This window comes from Schistocerca cancellata, chromosome 4 (genome assembly GCF_023864275.1).
Source record: "Schistocerca cancellata isolate TAMUIC-IGC-003103 chromosome 4, iqSchCanc2.1, whole genome shotgun sequence".
NCBI classification, from domain to species: domain Eukaryota; kingdom Metazoa; phylum Arthropoda; class Insecta; order Orthoptera; family Acrididae; genus Schistocerca; species Schistocerca cancellata.
This window is the reverse complement of record NC_064629.1, coordinates 43,405,338-43,429,459: the sequence shown is the minus strand read 5'-3', so window position 1 is coordinate 43,429,459 and position 24,122 is coordinate 43,405,338. Positions and strand designations below refer to the sequence as shown.

General features: G+C 44.7%; 1 protein-coding gene across 1 annotated transcript in view; it reads right to left on the bottom strand.

The window, feature by feature from the left end:
- Nucleotides 1-24,122, bottom strand: part of LOC126184776 (cytokine receptor-like) — a 430,688-nt gene that overhangs the window by 316,460 nt on the left and 90,106 nt on the right. Inside the window, exon 2 of the mRNA XM_049927330.1 lies at nucleotides 13,939-14,053. Coding sequence (XP_049783287.1) covers nucleotides 13,939-14,038 — 100 coding nt within the window. The 5' untranslated portion in view covers nucleotides 14,039-14,053. The remainder of the gene's footprint in view (nucleotides 1-13,938; nucleotides 14,054-24,122) is intronic.

The following is a 24,122-nucleotide window of genomic DNA, read 5'->3' as shown; positions in this document are numbered from 1 at the left end:
AGAAGACCAGCCTTGCGCATGGAGTTTCAACGAACCTCACAATTTGCAGCATTGTCCGCAGAAGTGATCGTGGCCCCTTGATTCTGACTGTACCAGAAACTTTGAAAGTTATGTGACAAGCTATGCTCCCACTTCCTAGACTTGCGTCATGGGGTTGAGAACCGTGTGGTCCCTCTAAAGGTGTTAGATGTGCACTACACATCAGAGGCTCCTACACAGGTGGGTGACTAGGGTGACTAAGTGCGGGGTGCACAAAAGGTTTTTTTTTTTTTTAGATTAGATGACTCTCCATCCAGTCCTGATAACAACAGCTGTAGGATGCTCCGAAGTATCAGATCCAAAGCAATGTCCCTACTGGCGAGAGTATTGACATCCTACCTGTTAACTGCCGAAATATTCGCAACAAAGTGTCAGAGTTTGAAGCGCTCCTAAAAGCAATGAAGCTCACATAACACTGGATACAGACAGCTGGTTAAACCTAAAATTGATAGCAGTGAGATTTTTGGGGAAAATTTAAGCAAACATCAAAATGATAAGTTAATGGGAAATAGTGGTGGTGTATTTGCCGCAGTGGACAAGATATTCAAACCAACGGAGACAAAAACTGAAGCTGCAAGCGAGATTGTTCGTGCAAGACTCAATATCACAGGTGGGCATAAAATGATAATTAGATCCTTCTGTCGACCGTCAGGCTCATCTGCTGTTGCAACGGAAAACGATAGAGGAAACCTTAGTTTGCTTGTACTTAGGTTCCTCAGTCATGCCGAAGCATTGGTGGAACTTAATCATCCAACAATCAATTGGGAAAATTACAGTGTTGTTGGTAGTAGGAGTGACAAGACATCCTACGAACCATTGCTCACTGCCTTCTCTGCAAACTGCGTAGACCAGATGGTTCGGAACCTCACTCATAATGAAATAATATTAGATCTAATGGCAACAAATAGACTTGACCTCTTTGAGGATGTCCACATCGAAGGTGGTCTCAGTGACCACAACACGGTTGTGTCAACAGTAATTATCAAAGTCGAAAGGGCAAATAAAACAAGTAGAAAGACATGTATGTTCCATGAACTAGATAAAAAAGTAATAGCGTCGCATCTCAGTGACGAACTCGAATATTTTAGCGCAGGAGAGAAGCACGTAGAGGTGGTACAGTTCAAGTTTAAAAGAATAGTTGAGTACGCACTGGATAGATATGTACCCCGTAGAACAGTTCATAATGGGAGGGACCCTCCATGGTCTACAGCCACTGCAAAGAAACCTCTAAAGAAAAGAGATTACCGCAGACTAGGTATAAAACAAAGCATAGGGTTATGGATAAAGAGATGCTGAATGAAACGCATTTTGCTGTAAAGAGAGCATTGCTTGAGGGCTTCAGTGACTACCATGGCAGAATTTTGTCGAATAATATTTCACAAAACCGAAAGAAAGTCCGGTCGTATGTGAAGGTTATTCGTGGCACCAAAATTAGTGTCCAATCACTCGCGGATGAGAGAGAAACTGAAATTGAGGGTAGCTCCTTCATGTTCCTTTACAAAGGAAAACCCAGGTGAAGTGCCCCAAATTAATCCTGGTACCACTGAAACATAGTAAAATAAGTATTTGTGTCAGTGGTATTGATAAACTGCTGAAATCATTAAAACTGAACGAAGCTCCAGGCAAGTTATCTCCGGCTAAGTTAGCCCCCCTTTCAACTATAATCTATCGTAGATCCCTCGAACAGAAGGGTGGTAGAAATGATCCATAAAACTACCGTCCAATATCCTTGAAATAGATTTATTGTAGAATTTTGGAACATACTCTGAACTCAAAGATAATGAGATATCTCAAATAGGATGACCTCCTCCATTTGGAAAGCATGATTAATGTGAAGCCCAACTCGCGCTTTTCTCACGTGACATACTAAAAGCTTTCGATCAAGGCAGTCAGGTAGACTAGGTATGCCGCAGAGAAGTATGCAGGGAACCTTGCTGTTCTTGTTGTATATCAGTGACCTTGCGGACCTCAGAATTTTTGCAGATGATACAGTTATTTATAATGAAGCACTGTTTGAGAGGAGCTACATGAATATTCAGTCACATCTTGATAAGATTTCAATGTGGTGCACAGATTGGCAACTTGCTTTAAATGTTCAGAAATGTAAAATTGTTAAATTCCCAAAACAAAACAAAAAACGTAGTATGCTGGGACTATAGTATAATTGCGGCACGGTTGGAATAAGTCAACTCACACAATACCTGGATGTAACACTTAGTAGGAATATGAAATGGAATGATCACATACGCTCATTCGGTGGTAAAGCAGGCGGTATCCTTCAGTTTACTGACACAATACTGAGGAAATACAATCAATCTACAAAGGAAATTGTTTACAAATCACTCCTGCGATCCATGCTAGTGTCACAGACATGGTGAAGAAACTGAACCGACAGACTCCTGAAGATATATGGTAACTATCCTGAGAAAACCTACGTATGAAGTTTCAAGGACCGGCTTTAAATGATGACTGTAGCAATATACTAGTCCCTAAGTATCTCTCCCATTGGCATCGTGTGAACAAGATTGGATTGAATACAGCACACACGGGGGCATTTAATCAATCATTCTTCCCACGATCATATGTGAATGAAACAGGAAAAACACTAATAACTTGTATAGTGGAACGTACCCTCTGCCACACACTTCACACTGGTTTGCAGAGTATAAACGTAGATGTAGACACTGTAACGGGACATTCTCTTCTAGCATTACTTTTCCTCAACAGTAGTAGTCGATACCAATAATATTTGTCAAATTTTGGTCAGGTCAGTATTATCTCAGCAGTTTTTCTGAAAAATTTCATTTAATTTCATACACAATATGTTACATTTCAAGCTAAAATTTATGAATAGGAATTATTATTTTGGATGTTATAATCGATAAATACTAGTTCTGAATGTACTGTTAAAATTATATGAGTAATTTTTAGAAACATTTGAAATTACGAATTATTTGGCACACTTAAAATTTCTGTTATTAATTACGCAAGCTAGTACTGTTAATTACGTTCATTTCTGGATTCATTTATGATATAATAATCCAAACTAATAGAAATTCATTTGTGAAGAAAAATTGTAAACTCTTTGGAGTATTGTAATTACTGTAGAGTGAGCAAGCTTCTGGTGTCATCGGACGTATTTTCGTATTTTCGGCGAACAATGTAATTTCGACTTTGTTAATGTGAAAATTCAAAAGACTGTGTGATATGCTAATATGTGACAAAAAAATGTAAGATAAATTTAACCACGGGGATCTAAAATGTGAGAATTCCAGCTTCAAGAATGAGGCCCCTAAACCGGAGCCAATTCTGCAAGAAAAGATAAGTAAACCAAGTAGTTTATGGTAATCTTACTCTTTTGGAATCTTCAGTAAAGACTTTGCACATTGTGAACAATAGCTGTAGCTAGGAAGGAAGGGATAGATTACAACACAAAGCAACTCTGGTTGACTGGTGAGTCCGTTTCTACTGTGACCTGTGCGCCGTGTTCTGATTTGTGTCTGTCGTAGGAAAGCGTCACGCTTCTTTTACTCAAGTTGTGTGACAGTTTTGGAGTCATTCAAAGAAAGTCTACGGTCAGTAGAGCGTAAATACCCTGACCATGCAGTACTAGTTGGAGGCGACTTTAACCTACCGAGTATAGACTGGGATGTCTGTCGACACAGTGCAATATACACTCCTGGAAATGGAAAAAAAGAACACATTGACACCGGTGTGTCAGACCCACCATACTTGCTCCGGACACTGCGAGAGGGCTGTACAAGCAATGATCACACGCACGGCACAGCGGACACACCAGGAACCGCGGTGTTGGCCGTCGAATGGCGCTAGCTGCGCAGCATTTGTGCACCGCCGCCGTCAGTGTCAGCCAGTTTGCCGTGGCATACGGAGCTCCATCGCAGTCTTTAACACTGGTAGCATGCCGCGACAGCGTGGACGTGAACCGTATGTGCAGTTGACGGACTTTGAGCGAGGGCGTATAGTGGGCATGCGGGAGGCCGGGTGGACGTACCGCCGAATTGCTCAACACGTGGGGCGTGAGGTCTCCACAGTACATCGATGTTGTCGCCAGTGGTCGGCGGAAGGTGCACGTGACCGTCGACCTGGGACCGGACCGCAGCGACGCACGGATGCACGCCAAGACCGTAGGATCCTACGCAGTGCCGTAGGGGACCGCACCGCCACTTACCAGCAAATTAGGGACACTGTTGCTCCTGGGGTATCGGCGAGGACCATTCGCAACCGTCTCCATGAAGCTGGGCTACGGTCCCGAACACCGTTAGGCCGTCTTCCGCTCACGCCCCAACATCGTGCAGCCCGCCTCCAGTGGTGTCGCGACAGGCGTGAATGGAGGGACGAATGGAGACGTGTCGTCTTCAGCGATGAGAGTCGCTTCTGCCTTGGTGCCAATGATGGTCGTATGCGTGTTTGGCGCCGTGCAGGTGAGCGCCACAATCAGGACTGCATACGACCGAGGCACACAGGGCCAACACCCGGCATCATGGTTTGGGGAGCGATCTCCTACACTGGCCGTACACCACTGGTGATCGTCGAGGGGACACTGAATAGTGCACGGTACATCCAAACCGTCATCGAACCCATCGTTCTACCATTCCTAGACCGGCAAGGGAACTTGCTGTTCCAACAGGACAATGCACGCCCGCATGTATCCCGTGCCACCCAACGTGCTCTAGAAGGTGTAAGTCAACTACCCTGGCCAACAAGATCTCCGGATCTGTCCCCCATTGAGCATGTTTGGGACTGGATGAAGCGTCGTCTCACGCGGTCTGCACGTCCAGCACGAACGCTGGTCCAACTGAGGCGCCAGGTGGAAATGGCATGGCAAGCCGTTCCACAGGACTACATCCAGCATCTCTACGATCGTCTCCATGGGAGAATAGCAGCCTGCATTGCTGCGAAAGGTGGATATACACTGTACTAGTGCCGACATTGTGCATGCTCTGTTGCCTGTTTCTATGTGCCTGTGGTTCTGTCAGTGTGATCATGTGATGTATCTGGCCCCAGGAATGTGTCAATAAAGTTTCCCCTTCCTGGGACAATGAATTCACGGTGTTCTTATTTCAATTTCCAGGAGTGTATTTTTGAACACGTTTCCTGAAAACTGTCTTGAGCAGCTAGCTCGGCAGCCCACACGCAGTGGAAGTATCTTAGACCACGTAGCTACAAATAGGCCGGACCTTATCGACAATGTCAGTATAGAAAAGGGGATTAGCATCATGATGTCATTATAGCAAATATGATTGCGTAAATTAATAAATCAGTCAAGAAGGCTAGGGGAGTGTTTCTACTAGATAGAGCAGGTACGTAGTTGTTAGCATCTCACTTAAACAGTGAATTAACATCACTTAGTGCTAGTAAGATGAATGTAGAGGAATTATGGGCAGAGCTTAAGCAGATTCTAAATCATGGTCTGGAGAGTTATGTGCCTAGTAAGTGGATAAAGGATGGAAAAGATCCACCATCATTTAATAACAAAATTTGGAAGATGCTGAGGAAGCAGGGACTGTCGCACTCTCGGTTAGAAAGAGAACGCGCAAATGACAAGGGAAGGTTAGTAGCGATTCGTGCATCTGTGAAAAGATCTACGCGCGAAGCACACAACTCCCATCGCCACACCTTAGCAAAAGATCTGGCAGAGAACCCGATAAAATTCTGGTCCTATGTAAAATCGCTAAGCAGGTCTAAAGCTTCCATTCAGTCTCTTATTGATCAGTCTGGTGTGGCAGTTGGAGACAGAAAAACGAAACCCGAAGTTTAAAATTTCACATTCAAGTGATCGTTCACACAGGAGAATCATGCAAACAGGCCATCGTCTGACCATCGCGCAGACTTTGGAATGGACGACATAGTAATAAGAAAGCCGGCCGTTGTGGCCGAGCGGTTCTAGGCGCTTCAGTCCGGAACCTCGCTGCTGCTACGGTCGCAGGTTCGAATCCTGCGTCGGCCATGGATGTGTGTGATGTCCTTAGGTTTAAGTAGTTCTAAGTCTAGGGGACTGATGACCTCAGATGTTAAGTCCCATAGTTCTTAGAGCCATTTGAACCATTATTTGAGTAATAAGCATCCCTGACGTAGAGAAAAAACTGAAATATTTGAAAACAAATAAATCACCAGGTCCAAATGGAATCCAAGTTCGATTTTACAAAGAGTACTCTGCGGTATTGACCCCTTACCTAGCCTGCATTAATCGTGAATCTCTCGCGCAGCACAAAGTTCCAGGCGGCTGGAGAAAGCACAGGTGACTCCAGCATGTAAGAAGGGTTAAAGAATGGACACCCAAAATTACAGACGAATATTCCTAACTTCAGTTTACTGCAGAATCGTTTAACATATTCTCAGTTCGAAGATCGTAAATTTTCTTGAGACTGAGAATCTTATGACCACGAATCAGCATGGTTATAGAAAGCATCGCTCGTTCAAAACTCAGCTTGCTCTTTTCTCGCACGATACACTGTGAACAATGGGTGAAGGGCAGCAGGCAGATTCCATATTTCTAGATTTACGGAAAGCATTTGACACGGCGCCCTATCGTAGACTGTTAACGAAGGTACGAGGATACGGAATAAGTTCACAGATATGTGAGTGGCTCGACAGAACCTAGCACGTTGTCTTCAACGGCTAGTTTACATCAGAGACAACGGTATCGTAAAGACCGCCGCAGGAAGTGTTATAGGAGCGGTGTAGTTCTCTAGATAGAAGACGACTTAGACAAAATTTCTAGTCGATGTGATGAATGGGAGCTAGCTCTAAATGTGAAAAAATGTAAGTTAATGCGGATGAGTAGGAAGAACAAATCTGTAATGCCCGGATACAGCATTAGCTGTATACTGCTTTACACAGTCAAGTCGTTTAAATACACTAGACACTCTAGCAGTACTCAAGAATAGGTCGCACGAGCGTCCTACATGTAGTATCCATTACAGGTGAACCACTCTATCCTAAAATTCTCCCAATAAACCAAAGTCGACCATTCGCCTTCCCTACCACCGTTCACAGTTACGTCCAGATATTTAAACGACTTGACTGTATCAAGCAGTACACTGCTAATGCTTTATCGGAACATTAAACGTTTGTTTTTCCTAGTCATCCACATTAACTCACATTTTTCCACATTTAGGGCTAGCTCCCATTCATCACACTAAATGTAAATTTTGTCTAAGTCGTCTTGTATCTTCCTACAGTCACTCAAATTCGACATCTTACCGTACACCACAGTATCATCAGCAAGCTGCCCACCCTGTCCACCAAATCGTTTATGTACGAGGGCTGTTCAGAAAGTAAGCTCCGATTGATCGCGAAATGGGAACCACAGTGAAAATTAGAAATGTTTTATTTTTAACAGTTAGCTACACCATCCAGCTACTTCTCTACGTAGTTGCCGTTCTGACTAAGACATTTGTCGTAGCGTTGTACCAACTTTCCAATACCCTCATCATAAAAGACAGCCGCCAGTGCTTTCCGCCAATTCTCTACGCTGGCCTACAGCTCGTTTTCTGTGCCAAAATGTTGTCTTCATAGCCAGCGGTTCATGTGAGCAGAAATGAAACGCAGGGGGAGTCAATTACGGGCTGTATTGTGGGTAGTCAAACATTTCCAATTGAAAACGATGCAGGAGCATCTTCATTGCCCCTTCAGAATGCGGCTGAGAATATTGCCTTGTAGAAGAAACTGCACGACAGTTATGTAATGTTGGCTGTATAGCTTCAGGCGAAATTTCTCACCAGGTCCTCGTACTTGGCGGGAGACACTATTCTCTAGACAACTTTACGCGATCACTGTGAGCTCAGAAATGAGAGGAGTGACGTGATGCTATCTAGGGTCATACTAGAGACACTGCCCAACACATCTGAGCAAAGCTTTATCGGATTATCATAGTCGTTTCCATTTCGCGATCAATCGGAGCTTACTTTCTGAACAGCCCTCGTATATAAATTTCCGGAAAGCATTTGATACGATGCCCCATTGCAGGCTCTTAACGAAGGTACGGGGATATGGAATAAGTTCAGAGATATGTGAGAGGCTAGAAGACTTCTTAAATAATAGAACCCAGTATGTTGTCCTCGACGGCGAGCGTTCGTTAGAGACAAGGGCATAGTCAGGAGCGCCCCAGTGAAGTGCGCTAGGACCGCCGTTGTTCTCTGCTAACATAAATGATTTTGGGGACAGGGTGGACAGCAATCTGCGGTTGTTTGCTGATGATGCCGTAGTGGACGTACGATAAGGTGTCGAAGTTGAGTGACTGTAGGCAGATACAAGACGACTTAGACAAAATTTCCATTTGGTTTGATGAATGGGAGCTAGTCCTAAATGTGGAAAAATGTAAGTTAATGCGGATGAGTAGGAAAAACAAACGTTTAATGTTCCGATACAGCATTAGCAGTGTACTGCTTGATACAGTCAAGTAGTTTAAATATCTGGGCGTAACTTTGAACTGTGGTAGGGAAGGCGAATGGTCGACTTTGGTTTATTTGGAGAATTTTAGGATAGAGTGGTTCACTTGTAAAGGAGACCACATATAGCACGCTGGCGTGACCTGTTATTGATTGCTGCTTCAGTCTTTGGGATCCGTTCCAGGTCGAGTTGAAGGAAAACTTCGAAGCGATTCAGAGGCGGGTTGCTATATTTGTTGCCGCCATGTTAGTTCAAATGGCTCTAAGCACTATGGGACATAACATCTGAGGTCATCAGTCCCCTAGACTTAGAACTACTTAAACCTAACTACCGAGCGAGGTGGCGCAGTGGTTAGCACACTGGACTCGCATTCGGGAGGACGACGGTTCAATCCCGTCTCCGGCCATTCTGATTTAGGTTTTCCGTGATTTCCCTAAATCGCTTCAGGCAAATGCCGGGATGGTTCCTTTGAAAGGGCACGGCCGATTTCCTTCCCCATCCTTCCCTCACCCGAGCTTGCGCTCCGTCTCTAATGACCTCGTTGTCGACGGGACGTTAAACACTAATCTCCTCCTCCTCCTCTTAAACCTAACTAATCTAAGGACATCACACACATCCATGCCCGAGGCAGGATTCGAACCTGCGACCGTAGCAGCAGTGCGGTTCCGCCCGGCCACACCGGCCGGCCTTACCGGCAGGTTAGAACAACACGTAAGGGTTACGGAGATGATCCGGGAATTCAAATGGAAATCGCTGGGGAGAGGGCAACGCTGTTTTCGAGAAACACTATTGAGAAAATTTAGAGAAATGGCAACTGAAGCTGACTGCTACACGATTCTACTGCTGCCAACATACATTGCGCGTAAGGTCCACGAAGGTAAGATACGACAAATTAGGGCACATACGAAGGCATGTAGATAGTCGTTTTTCTCTCGCTCTATTTTTGAGTGGAACAGGAAATGAAATGACCAGTAGTGGTACAGGGTACCCTCCGCCACGCACCTGAGGTGGCTTGCGAAGTATGTATGAAGACATATATTTCTTTTCTCCTCAGTTTGGATTCAGTGCTTCTTTATTGGTTATTCGATGTACCATCTAATTTTCACCATTATTCTGTAGAACCACATTTCAAAAGCTGTTACACTCTTCTTGTCTGAACTGTTTACCATCTTTGTTTCTAGTTCGTCCAAGGCTACACACCGGACCAATATCTTCAGAAAAGGCTTCCTAACAAGTGCTTCAAATGGCTCTGAGCACTATGGGACTTAACTTCTGAGATCATCAGTCCCCTAGAACGTAGAACTACTTAAACCTAACTAACCTAAGGACATCGCACACATCCATGCCCGAGGTAGGATTCGAACCTGGGACCGTAGCGGTTGCGCGGTTCCAGACTGAAGCGCCTAGAACCGCTCGGCCACAGCGCCGGCTGAAGTCACGGTCAACCGCAGCAGAAAAATCTGTGCTGACATTCCTGCAGATACGCTTCTCTCCTGTGTACGGTCATTTGAAAAGCGAATCACTAAGTATACTGACGCTGGCGGTTCTACGTTTGAACACTTACTCTAATTCGGAAAGTAGAGTAGCGTTCGCCTCGAACCATGGCGACAGTGCCATGTCAAGTAGTCCCCTGTTCGATACGTCGGAGGAATACAACGTCGCGAATGGGGTTTCCAGTTATAAGGTATGAAATACTGGTCTGTCCTAACTCCACAGCATCGATATGGGGTCCCACGTGCCTTTGGATATTCATGGGCCATTGAGTAGTACGTCGTAAATTACGGTCGTGTACCTTTCTGTTCCTCCGTTTACAGCGCCATCTGCAGCGAAACGAAGAAAATGCTTCAGACAAAACGTACGTTGATTTTGTCATAGGATCGTAATCTGTAATAAAAAACGATGGTTCCCATTGAAGATTAAAAATCCCCCCCCCCTGCCCCCACAGCCAAAGCACGAGTTGAGGTGGAGGTTCAAGTGTTGTACCATTGGATTCCCCCCTCCGACACAAACAAATTGGAATCATAACTTTTTTTCATTTGATGTGTAGTTTTCGAGATATTTCAAAGTCTTCAATTAAAATGAACACCCTGTATATTACCTAGACAAATGTATCTCCGAAATCTCATTACTCTATATCAATTACTTTTGGTGTTGCGATTTTTTTCCGTCAGTGTATGTTTTGTAGTTACTTCTGACCAGCGACAAGTTTAATGTGTGTTACCGAGGGACGTGACAGACGACAACTGAAATTCACAGGTGGCAGTAACAACTGTTTGTTTATTAACTAAGGAACAGATCTCAACACACAGTTTTTGAGGATGAGTATCCACACTATTAGGTTACAGATGGAGAAGTAAGTCCCTAACGTGGCCTGGAAGGTGCTCACGGTGACGAGGTTCATGTACAGCGTAGCTCCTCGTGAGGAGAACGGGTGTTTGCGCAAGGTAAACGATAGGGTCCAACGAGGCCGTGGGCTCGGGCACTATTGAGACCGAATTCCAGCGCAGCTTTGAGATCTCGAGGACAGCTCAGACGCAGTTTTCAGCTCAGCGTGGCGCTCGAGAGCGGCTGACGAAATTTCAGCGAGCGTTGGAAGGCAGGTTTTCACGGCGTTTGCGAAGAGGACTGTTTGATGCGCTGCAGATGCGGACAGCGTCGAGCATGGAGAGTGCACTGGTCGCATATTGACCAGGAGGCGGCCTAAATACCCGAGAACGGATAGATACTGGCGCAGCGTGCAGAGGGCACGCGATTTAGCGTAGAAAAGTGATGATCGCGATTGCAGCACTGTTTACTTAGACCTACGCTCTGCAAATCGGCGATGTGGCACTCCCCGATTCCGTGGAGGCTGTGTGAGAGTTTGTTGAAAACAGCCTAGCGAGTTTTGTTTATGTCTGCTGTTTACATGCGGTCTCCTGTGGTAGTGGTACTAACGGGCCAGGACTGCGACTGCACACGGTACATGTCTGTAAGAGTGGTGGCCACGTTGGAAGGTAGCAGCCCGGGTTTTCAATATGAGGTAATTTACTTTTAACTTATTATTACTCTTCGTGAGTATTTCTGACATGTCCAAACAATAAATGATACAATCAGTGTTTAAAAAACTGTTGTTGTAGTACATATACCGTCCATGAAATAGTGTATGCTAAAGCATTATTGAGGAAGATCAGTTTTAAAAAATACCCTTAGATACGTCATCGATATCTCTAACTCGACTATTTTAACGTATGACTATTCATGCACTAACTGGACAGCAGTGCTACACAGTATCGAACTAAGAAAAGAAAGGAAAGAAGTAACATCGGGTATAACGACCCGTCGACATCGTGGTCATAAGGGATGGAGCACAAGCTCGGATTGTGTCAGCGATCGGGAAGGAAATTTGCCGGGCTCTTTCAAAGGAGCCATCCCGGAATTTGCCTCGAACAGTTTAGAGAAATCACGGAAAACTTAAATCTGGATGCCCGGAAACGGATTTGAACTACCGTCCTCCCAAATGCGAGTCCACAGTGCTAACCACGGCACCACCTCGCTCGGTTCGAATGAAGATGTCTATGGGGCATCTGGTTACATAATCGGCGTATTGTCTTTCTTTGACGTCCATTTCCATCCGAAAAGATATACGGGGGGGGGGGATTTTGTTACAGACGTTTCTGTATTGTTAGTATACAATAAATATCTACATCTACATCAACATGGATACTCTGCGCATCACCTTTAAGTGCCTGGCAGAAGGTTCATCGAACCACGTGCACAATTATCTGTTATTCCATTCTCGTAGAGCTCGCGGAAGAACGAACACCTATATATTTCCGTGCGGGCTCTGATTTCCCTTATTTTGTTATGGTGATCGTTTCTTCCTATGTAGGACGGCGTCAACAAAATACTTTCGCGTTCGAAGGAGAAAGTTGGTGATTGAAACTTCACGACAAGATTCCGCTGCAACGAAAAACGCCTTTGTTTTAATTATGTCCACCCTAAATCCAGTATCATTTCAGTGACACTCTCTCCTCTATCTCGCGATAATACAAAACGTGCTGTCCTTCGTTCAACTTTTTCGATGTACTCCGTCAAACTTATCTGGTAAGCTTGCCACACCGCGGAGCAGTATTCTTAAAGAGGACAGAAAAGCGTAGTGTAGGCTGTCTCCTTCGTAGATCAGTTACATTTTCTAAGTGTCCCGTCAATAAAACGCAGTCTTTCGTTAGCCTTCCTCACAACATTTTCTATGTGTTCCTTCCAGTTTAAGTTGTTCGTAATTGTAATTCCTAGGTATTTGATCGAATTAACGGCCTTTAGATTTGACTGATTTCTAGTGTAACCGAAGTTTAACGCATTCCTTTTAGGACTCATGTGGATGACCTTACACTTTTCGTTATTGATGGTCAATTACCAATTTTTACACCATACAGATATCTTTTCTATATGGTTTTGCAATTTTTTTTATCTTCTGATGACGTTACTAGTCGATAAACGACAGCGTCACCTGCAAACAACCTAAAAGGGCTGCTCGGATTGTCTCCCAAATCGCTTATATAGGCAAAGGGCCTATATCACTACCTCGGGGAACGCCAGAAATCACTTATGTTTTACTCGATGACTTTCCATCAGTTACTACGAACTGTGACCTCTCTGACAGGAAATCACGAATCCAGTCACATAGCTGAGACAATATTCCGTAAGCACGCAATTTCACTACAAGCAGTTTGTGTGGTACAGTGTCAAAAACCTTTCAGAAATCGATAAATACGGAATCAATTGGAAATCCCTGGTCAATAGCACTCAAAATTCCATGCGAGTAAAGAGCTGGTTGTCTTTCACAAGAACGATGTTTTCTAAATCCGTATTGATTATGTGTCAATAGACCTTTTTTCGAGATAGTTCATAATGTTCGAATACAATATATGTTGCAAAATCCTGCTGCATATCGACGTTAATGATATGGGGCCTGTAATTTACTGGATTACTCCTGCTACCTTTCTCGTTGATTGGTATGACATGTGCAACTTTCCTGTCTTTAGGTACGGATCTTTCGTCTAGCGGACGGTTGTATACGATTGTTAAGCACGGAGCTATTGTATCGGCATACTCTGAAGGGAACCTAATTGGTATACAATCTGGATCGGAAGACTTGCTTTTGTTAAATGACTTAAACTGCTTCAGTATTCCGAGGATATCTACTTCTACGTTACTCATGTTGGCAGCTGTTCTCGATTCGAATCCTGGAATATTTACTTCGTCTTCTTTGGTGAAGGAATTTCGGAGGCTATGTTTAGTAACTCTGCTTTGGCAGCACTGTCTTCGATAGTATCACCATTGCTCCACATACGCACAGAATCTCTTTGGATTTTCTGCCAGGTTTCGAGACAAAGTTTCGTTGCAGAAACTGTTATAAGCGTCTCGCGTTGAAGTTGGCGCTAAATTTCGAGCTTCTGTAAAAGATGCTCTGGCAATCGGGTTTGTTTGATCCTGTATGTTCCAACGTACCTCCTGGAGTGTCGACGCCCGGGACGCAGGGCTGGCAGCGGGCGGGCGAGGCGCAGAGCAGGAGGCAGGCGGCCGCCACCAGCAACCCGGCCCGCGCCATCACTGGCGCCGCATGCTGCGGATCAAAAATGGTTCAAATGGCTCTGACCACTATGGGACTTAACATCTGAGGAACTTAGAACTACTTAAACCTAAGGACATCACACACACCCGTGCCCGAGGCAGGATTCGAACCTGCGACCGTAGCGGTCGTGCGGTTCCTGACTGAAGCGCCTAGAACCGCTCGGGCACTTCGGCCGGCGAAAGCGAATCCAGTTCGATGGATTTCCTCCGCAGCACCATTAACGACATACACTGACAAGGGGACGGTCCAATCTGACATTTCGAAACCTGCTCTGAATTTTTTTTACACAGAAAGAATATTCTGATAGAAACACTGTCAGAATTTTAGCTTCTCAGACACACTGCAAATATTTTTATACCGTGTTGAAAACTTCCAAATCTGTAGTTCTCTAGGCGGCAGGAGAAATGTACACCTCTACAGTATCTGCAGCGTGCAGCTCACGAGCCACACAGCAGGCGCATAGCCTCAGTTGAAGGTGGATCGGTAAACAGATAACATTGCGCAGCATTGTCGTAATTTGTAAAGAAATTTCAGTTTCCATTGATAGTTTTTCTAACACAGTTTTTCCCAGTTGCTGTTCGCTCGAATTTTCAACTCATTTAATATCCATATTAATTAGCAGTTGTCTTTGCAGTATCGCCAGTTGTTAGCAATCGAGATAAAACTGAAATTATTTCCTTTGTAGTGTCTTCGTATATGCTTCCTAACAGCATCTGTCTTTTCGCAGATGCAGTGGAAATCATGTACTTCTCCTGAAGACCTACATACGTGTTATTTATCAGTTAATTTCTTCGGCATACATTCAAAATGTGTCGAAATTTTGTTAGAAGTCGTGGAAATATTAGAAGAAACAGGAAATCGACGATTTCTTTAAGTGTGGTTCGAATGATGATTGTTGTGCTCATTAACGTCCAGTACCTTCCTAGCCCAAAGAAATCGTGTAGTGTTACAATGGATAGCCTGTAAATGTTTTGGTTAAACGGAGAAGGGAGTAAACGTAAAAAGTTAAGCAAAGTACAAAGCCACTTTCATTTTGTAAAATCTGAACTTGAATTGTATCAATGGAAGAAAGATTTACACGAAGTATGAAATATGCGCCAAAATTAAACCCGCAAAAATGTGAAAGTAAAAGTATTCGAAAAATTGTGGACTGTTCGTGAGAGTGAGTACACCATTACTAAGGAAGATCTATGAGAGCTGGCCCTCAAAAATGCAAATGAGATCAACATTACCTATTTTCTTGCTTCCCTGACCTCGTTAAATGGATTCGGGAAATTATATGGAAAAGGAAATCACAAAATTACGAAGTTTACTTCAAGTAAACGTGTAGATAAGACGTCATTAACAGATAATACTATAGAGATATATGTAGCCGACGTGAGGCTGAAGCTTCTTTTTATCCCCTAAAACGCTCTCCATAAAGTCAGTGAGTCACTCTTTACGCAGCTTTACATCTGTAGTCAGGAACCACAAAGTTAATTAGAAACAAAAATGTAAAAATAAGGACTGTTTAGTTACAAAAATCTTACAATCGCTGTAGCAAAATGTGGAAAATCTGTAGAGAATAATTTTCAATATTACATCCTAAACGACCTCTTACAAGTTGCAGAAAACAATTCATTGATTGCTTTTGTTGGGCTCTTGGTCTGGACATAATGACACCTTTATCTTTAGGATGCCGTCAAAAGGACTGTTAATATAATTCGGATTCCACCCGGAATAATAATGTGAATCTACATCACGATAAAGAAATTTTTGCGACGCTGTAAAGCATTTTTCAGAAAATTTTCGGACAGTATAATTTCCGATAGTTCTTCGTCATTTCATGTCTATCAGCGGAGCAATATTGTTAAACTTCGGTCATTTGCGCATTTCAGTTTGCATCACCACATTTTTATGAATTTAATCCCTGTTATGCAGCACAATACGAAGAACAACGGTCACGACCGTTCTTACTCCATCCCAATTCTGTGTAAACAAAACTAGCAAATTACTGTGAAAAACTTCAATGCATTAATTTTTCTTTTATTAGCTGTGCCTGGTGTAAGAAAAATGTTTGTTTCTATCATCAAATGGTTCAAATGGCTCTGAGCACTATGGGACTTAACATCTATGGTCATCAGTCCCCTAGAACTTAGAACTACTTAAACCTAACTAACCTAAGGACATCACACACATCCATGCCCGAGGCTGGATTCGAACCTGCGACCGTAGTGGTCGCGCGGTTCCAGACTGAAGCGCTACCGCACGACCACGAGATGCGGGCTGTTTCTATCATCCACACTTTTTTGTGAAGATCACACGGAATAAACAAGGAACTGTTTCATTGTCAGGAAAATACAAGTTATTATCATAGGACCTGTGCAACGGCAATTGTTATGAAATATGTCATGTCAACAAATCAGATAATCAGATAATGTTTGGTTTGTGGAGCGGCTCAACTGCGCGGTCATCAGCGCCCGTACAAAGTCCTAAATTTTAATTTTCTATTCACAATTCAATCTAGTCACTCTCACAAATGATGAAGAAATGATGAGGACAACACAAACACACAGTCCCCGGGCAGACAAAAATCCACAACTCGGCCGGGAATGGAACCCGAGACCCCGTTATCTATAGGCAGCAAGACTATCCCCTTATTACTATTATCATTATTATTATTTTTGCCAGTAACAGGGTAAATGAACAAAAGATCTTTATTGGTACAAACTTAAATACAACAGAAATGCCATCCTTCCGGCGAAAATAACACAAGACATTATACTCGTACAAGGCGAGCAATTTTTTGTTTTTATGAACAAGGTGTAGGAAGAAAAGAATAATAATACTGATGTAAGCTAAGAGGTGTGAAGCAATATACAGTGGAGTGAGGGAAAACCAGTGTGTTCTGGTATAGTGGATAACCCCTAGACCACAAATGCGGACGTCCTGGTTGAGGGAAAACGTCTGTAATGAAGCATCATACACTGTCTTGATTATTGTTCTTATGCTAGTCACTTGTGTAACAATAACACATGTAATAGTTTGGCTGTCGATATGAACTGCGAGTTATTCAAAAAATTGGGGTTTTGAGACACTTTTGGAATGGTTTAAGTGCTCACATTTGGCGCTACGTTCTCCTACCCGTGCGTCTGCAGGTAGACAGGAAGGGCTCTACAGACCGCTCCTATAAACGGTTCTATGACTAACTTTGATATTACAAAAAACACTTGCAGTACGCCTTAGACGCTAAAATTTTACAGTGCCTTTCTTTCGATGTATTTTTCCTGTGTGACAAATTTAAAGGTAGGTTTAGACATGTATTGGACTAGTCCCTTGTTAGTCTCACAAGGAAAGCGTAAACACAACAGGTCGCCGATGTTGCTCGTCTTCCCCACGCGTACAGAACATAGACAGAGCAGAGCGTATTTCAAGCGTGCTCTGGAAATAGAAGTTCAAAGCTTTATGAGCCTGTTGAACACCCTACAAGAAAGCCGACTGTTGACACCTAAGGCGACAAACTAGAAGTTTGGCCGTACTATGTACGAGTCACGTCATTTTCTTTGTTTCTTCTCCTAATCTCCAACAAAACACTTGTATCGTTACAATGGAACATGTTTCTTAGGAAAGGAACAACAATAAAAATGATAATCATTGTTGTACATTCGTGGCGAGATATAATCACGGTAATATAAGGAGTCATGATAAAATAAACGTTTATTTATCGATTGGCTCATGCACGTATCGCAGCAAAGTCTTATCGGGTGATACCTGCTTTGAATAACGTATACTGTATTTGCGAAACGCTCATGAATGTATCGGTAGATAAATGTTTTCATTTCATCACATCCCTTATTACACTCTTGGAAATTGAAATATGAACACCGTGAATTCATTGTCCCAGGAAGGGGAAACTTTATTGACACATTCCTGGGGTCAGATACATCACATGATCACACTGACAGAACCACAGGCACATAGACACAGGCAACAGAGCATGCACAATGTCGGCACTAGTACAGTGTATATCCACCTTTCGCAGCAATGCAGGCTGCTATTCTCCCATGGAGACGATCGTAGAGATGCTGGATGTAGTCCTGTGGAACGGCTTGCCATGCCATTTCCACCTGGCGCCTCAGTTGGACCAGCGTTCGTGCTGGACGTGCAGACCGCGTGAGACGACGCTTCATCCAGTCCCAAACATGCTCAATGGGGGACAGATCCGGAGATCTTGCTGGCCAGGGTAGTTGACTTACACCTTCTAGAGCACGTTGGGTGGCACGGGATACATGCGGACGTGCATTGTCCTGTTGGAACAGCAAGTTCCCTTGCCGGTCTAGGAATGGTAGAACGATGGGTTCGATGACGGTTTGGATGTACCGTGCACTATTCAGTGTCCCCTCGACGATCACCAGTGGTGTACGGCCAGTGTAGGAGATCGCTCCCCACACCATGATGCCGGGTGTTGGCCCTGTGTGCCTCGGTCGTATGCAGTCCTGATTGTGGCGCTCACCTGCACGGCGCCAAACACGCATACGACCATCATTGGCACCAAGGCAGTAGCGACTCTCATCGCTGAAGACGACACGTCTCCATTCGTCCCTCCATTCACGCCTGTCACGGCACCACTGGAGGCGGGCTGCACGATGTTGGGGCGTGAGCGGAAGACGGCCTAACGGTGTGCGGGACCGTAGCCCAGCTTCATGGAGACGGTTGCGAATGGTCCTCGCCGATACCCCAGGAGCAACAGTGTCCCTAATTTGCTGGGAAGTGGCGGTGCGGTCCCCTACGGCACTGCGTAGGATCCTACGGTCTTGGCGTGCATCCGTGCGTCGCTGCGGTCCGGTCCCAGGTCGACGAGCACGTGCACCTTCCGCCGACCACTGGCGACAACATCGATGTACTGTGGAGACCTCACGCCCCACGTGTTGAGCAATTCGGCGGTACGTCCACCCGGCCTCCCGCATGCCCACTATACGCCCTCGCTCGAAGTCCGTCAACTGCACATACGGTTCACGTCCACACTGTCGCGGCATGCTACCAGTGTTAAAGACTGCGATGGAGCTCCGTATGCCACGGCAAACTGGCTGACACTGACGGCGGCGGTGCACAAATGCTGCGCAGCTAGCGCCATTCGACGGCCAACACCGCGGTTCCTGGTGTGTCCGCTGTGCCGTGCGCGTGATCATTGCTTGTACAGCCCTCTCGCAGTGTCAGGAGCAAGTATGGTGGGTCTGACACACCGGTGTCAATGTGTTCTTTTTTCCATTTCCAGGAGTGTATATCTTCATCACGACCCTCGTTTATATCTCGCTACCACAGAAATTGTCATTATAATTATTGCTCTTTTTCGAAGAAACATGATTAGTTGCTAGCATGCATGTGTTAAGTAGATGACTGTAAGATAGGTAATCCCCCGCGATCTCAGTACTGACGCACTTCAAATTTGCCGTCTCGTGTAGTTGCGCAACCATTGCTTCTCTACGGTTGGTACTGTCGTAAGATATTCTACAAACTCGTAAAACTTCGAGCCTCTCACTGTACTAGAGTCGAGTTTCTTACATCCAAGTATGTACTATAACTGTACGAAAGATGAGCAAAATCGGTGATCCATTGGGTGTATGCTTCCCTTGTCAGTTTCGATTTGAAAGTTATTTCTCTACGCGACGGGCCACTTTCCATTTCACGAAACATATTGTAAAAGTTTCTAATGGATACAATAAAGTTAAAAGATTATAGAAAATTTATGTGACAATATGCTGACTGTGGTGTCACCGCCAGACACCACACTTGCTTTTAAATCGGCCGCGGTCCGCTAGTATACGACGGACCCGCGTGTCGCCACTGTCAGTAATTGCAGACCGAGCGCCACCACATGGCAGGTCTAGTGAGACGTACTAGCACTCGCCCCAGTTGTACAGCCGACGTTGCTAGCCATGGTTCACTGAGAATTACGCTCTCATTTGCCGAGACGATAGTTAGCATAGCCTTCAGCTACATTTACTACGACCTAGCAAGGCGCCGTATTCAATTGATATTGAGATTCTATTAATGTATCATCAAGAGCGATGTTATACAAATGTGGATTAAAGTTAAGTATTCCAGAAGCTACGTACTTTTCTTTATAGCATTCATTACATATCCTATTTCAGACCTCACGCCAGCCTGCGTGAGTTTAAGCGCGTGCCTTCCGGCTTCCTCTCATTGTGTCTAGGCTGTCTTGTCTAGACACAACACTGACAACTGGTGATTTGCGTGTCTTGTGAAATGTATTTTATTGCGCACTTCACAGAATTCTGCTAGAGAAGATCGGATGTTATTGCATCATAGAAATTACTGGTGATCGGTTTTCATCCTATATATAACTACAAGAATCCAGAATATAACATTAAGAATTCCAGGGAATGCACAAAACAAAGTAGAGTCCTCACAGTGGGGAAGAGTAACTACTTGATTGATGGAGTGGGATCGATATTGGGTGCTCTTGTTCTTATTATGCACCCAAGAATCAGAAATTATTATTTTTGCTGACAATGCTGATATTATAATCAACCCTAATAGAGTACCTACAGCACTTCGGCGTAAATAATATTCAGGATAATGTTCAGGGATATTTTCTGAGTAGACCCTAAGACAAATAAATAAATAAATGGACTGCGCACCAAAAAGGAATAATCCGAATGGGACAGAAATTGGCAGATGTGAGGTGCATGTACAGACAAACAAATGAGTACAATTTCAGAAAAGTTGAATTATATATTCGAGAGAAAGAGCTTCACAAACTGACCACGTCAATAACGCGTTGGTCAACCTGTGGCTCTTATGGAAACATTTATTCAGCTTGGCATTAATTGACAAAGTCGCTGGATGTCCTTCTGAGGGATACCGTGCCAAATTCTGTTTTACTGGTGTGTTAGATTGTCAAAATCCCCAGCTGGTTGTAGGTCCCTGCGAATAATACCCCAAACAAGTGCGAAGACGAGATACAGAAACTCTTGCGTGGGTGGTTTATCTTACTGAAATGTGAGCCCTGAATGGCTTGCTACGAAGGGCAACAAAACGGGGCGTACAATACACACGACGTAGCGCTATGCTGTAAGAGTGCCCTGCTACGAAATGAAAACTTGTGGCAGGTTGATATCCCACAGCTGTCCAGGGTGTCCTCGCTGGTCATCGGGGCTCATTTCGAAGTGGCCCTCCACACTCGAGACAATTGTACTCCACTCAACACTGCAAACGGGCTTGTTGTACAGAAGTCAATGGGGCGCCGTGAGCTCAGCCCTGTTTCTGTGATTCGCCTATAAATGGCCGTTGTGTCCACTGAAGCACCAGTTGCAGGGCGAATCGATGATAATGATGAATCCGGCGCTATGAGTGCTTCTCTGACAATTGCTCGTTCTCTCGTCCCTCTACATCGACCGCTTCCTTCTTGACGCTGTGTCCGTCCACGGTTCACCCATTCCTGCCAACATAGTGGAATAGTTCCATTGCTCCTATTCAAACCTTGACCGATTCGCCGATTACTCCAACCGCCTTCTTTGAGCCCAGCTACACGTCCTCTCTCAGATGCTGACATCTGAGTGTACTGTTCATTCACTTGTCTGCGAGGCATAGTTACTGTCCAACTGAGTACACAGAACGAAATTCGCAAAGACCTTTTGCCGTGGAATCGACACGTCCCCCGTTAACTACCGTTGCCAGCGTCACTTTCCCATCGATGCCTGTACGAATATCAATTTATGGCAAATTTGCGTGACTCCTTCGTGGTACTTCTTTCTTGGTCTCAGAGTGTATTTTGGTATCAGGGATCCATTCACAGTTGTTCATTACACAATAAAAAAGTAAGTATGACTTACGCAGTTGGTTAGCCCAGTTCCCATAATTTCTGTGAAAATGTCTTCGTAACAGAGAAAAAACCCGTAATATGAAATGACCAAAACGTACAACACAAAACACAGATGCTGAAGTATGAGACGTGACTGCCGTCGCTGCAGGAACAGGCCAGCATCGTGCCATTGCAGCACTCTTTGAACTGCACTCAGTGAAGTTCATATCCGACAACTCTTCTTCAGTAAAACTGCTCCCAATGTTACGTATCACTGTTAACGGACAACTCGCACAGAACGGAGCAATACTGAATGCAAGGTCAAGGGCTGCGAGTGGATTGGGAATTACTGTCGCTAATTGTGAAACGTGTCTACTTTTGCCACGACTCGTTTCTTTGATACATTAACAAGGCCGTATTATGTTAGAGGCATGCACTCACGTAGACACACTGGTCTCGATGGTGCACCGTTTTTTGTAGCTCTTTCGTCTAGGAGTAAGCGGAATGCGTGACGTCTCAGTTACTGAGGTATCCTGTCGTGATTCTGCCAGGCCATTCGGTCGCTGCTTGCTGTTTCACTTCGTGTTGTCTCAAATCTCTTGGTGCGATAGCTACATGCTACTGGCTTAAGCAACGCATTGCAAAAACACTGAAGAGCCAAAGAAACTGGTACACCTGCCTAATATCCTGTAGGGCCCCCGCGAACACACAGAAGTGCTGCAACACAAGGTGGCAAAGACTCGACTAATGTTCGAAGTAATGCTGGAGGAAACTGACACCACGAATCTTGCAGGGCTGTCCATAAATCCGTAAGAGTACAAGGGGGTGTAGATCTTTTCTGAACAGCACGTCGCATGGCATCCCAGATATACTATGTGATCCAAAGTATCCGGACACCCCCAAAAACATACGTTTTTCGTATTAGGGGCATTGTGCTGCCACATACTGCCAGGTACTCCATATCAGCGATCTCAGTAGTAATTACACATCGTGAGAGAGCGAAATGGGGCGCTCCGCGGAACTCCTGAACTTCGAACTTGGTCAGGTGATTGGGCGTCACTTGTGTCATACCTCTGTACACGAGATTTCCACACTCCTAAAAATCCATATTTTCACTGTTTCCGATGTGATAGTGAAGTGGAAACGTGAAAGGACACGTACAGCACAAAAGCGTACGGGCGACCTCGTCTGTTGACTGACAGAGACCGCCGACAGTTGAGGAGGGTCATTATGAGTAATAGGCAGACATCTATCCAGACCATCACACAGGAATTCCAAACTGCATCAGGATCCACTGGAAGTACTATGGCAGTTAGGCGGTAGGTGAGAAAACTTGGATTTCATGGTCGAGCGGCTGCTCATCAGCCACACACCACGCCGGCAAATGCCAAACGACGCCTCGCTTGGTGTAAGGAGCGTAAACAGTGGACGATTGAACAGTGGAAAAACGTTGTGTGGAGTGACGAATCACCGTACACAATATGGCGATCCGATGGCAGGTTTTGGGTATGGCGAATGCCCGATGAACGTCACCTGCCAGCGTTTGTAGTGCCAACAGTAAAATTCGGAGGCGGTGGTGTTAAGGTGTGGTCGTGTTTTTCATGGGGGAGGGGGGGGGGGGGGGGCGGGCATGCACCCTTGTTGTTTTGCATGGCACTATCACAGCACAGGCCTATATTGATGTTTTAAGCACCTTCTTGTTTCCTACTATTGAAGAGCAATTCGGGGATGGCGATTCCAAAAAAAAAAAAAAAAAAAAAAAAAAAAAAAAAAAAAAAAAAAAAAAAGAGGTTCAAATGCCTCTGAGCATTATGGGACTTAACATCTCAGGTCATCAGTCCCCTAGAATTCAGAACTACTTAAACCTAACTAACCTAAGAACATCACACACATCCATGCCCGAGGCAGGATTCGAACCTGCGACCGTAGCGGCCGCGCGGTTCCAGACTGAAGAGCCTAGAACCGCTCGGCTACCAACAGCTGGCGGCGATTGCATGTTTCAACACGATCGAGCACCTGTTCATAATGCACGGCCTGTGGCGGAGTGGTTACACGACAATAACATCAGTGTAATGGATTGGCCTGCACAGAGTCCTGACCTGAGTCCTATAGAACTCCTTTAGGATGTTTTGGAACGACCGACATCGATTCCTCTCCTTAGTGCAGCACTATGTGAAGAATGGGTTGATCAGATAGTGTATGCCCAATAATGTTCATGTCTGGGAAGTTTGGTGGCCAGTGGAAGTGTTTAAACGC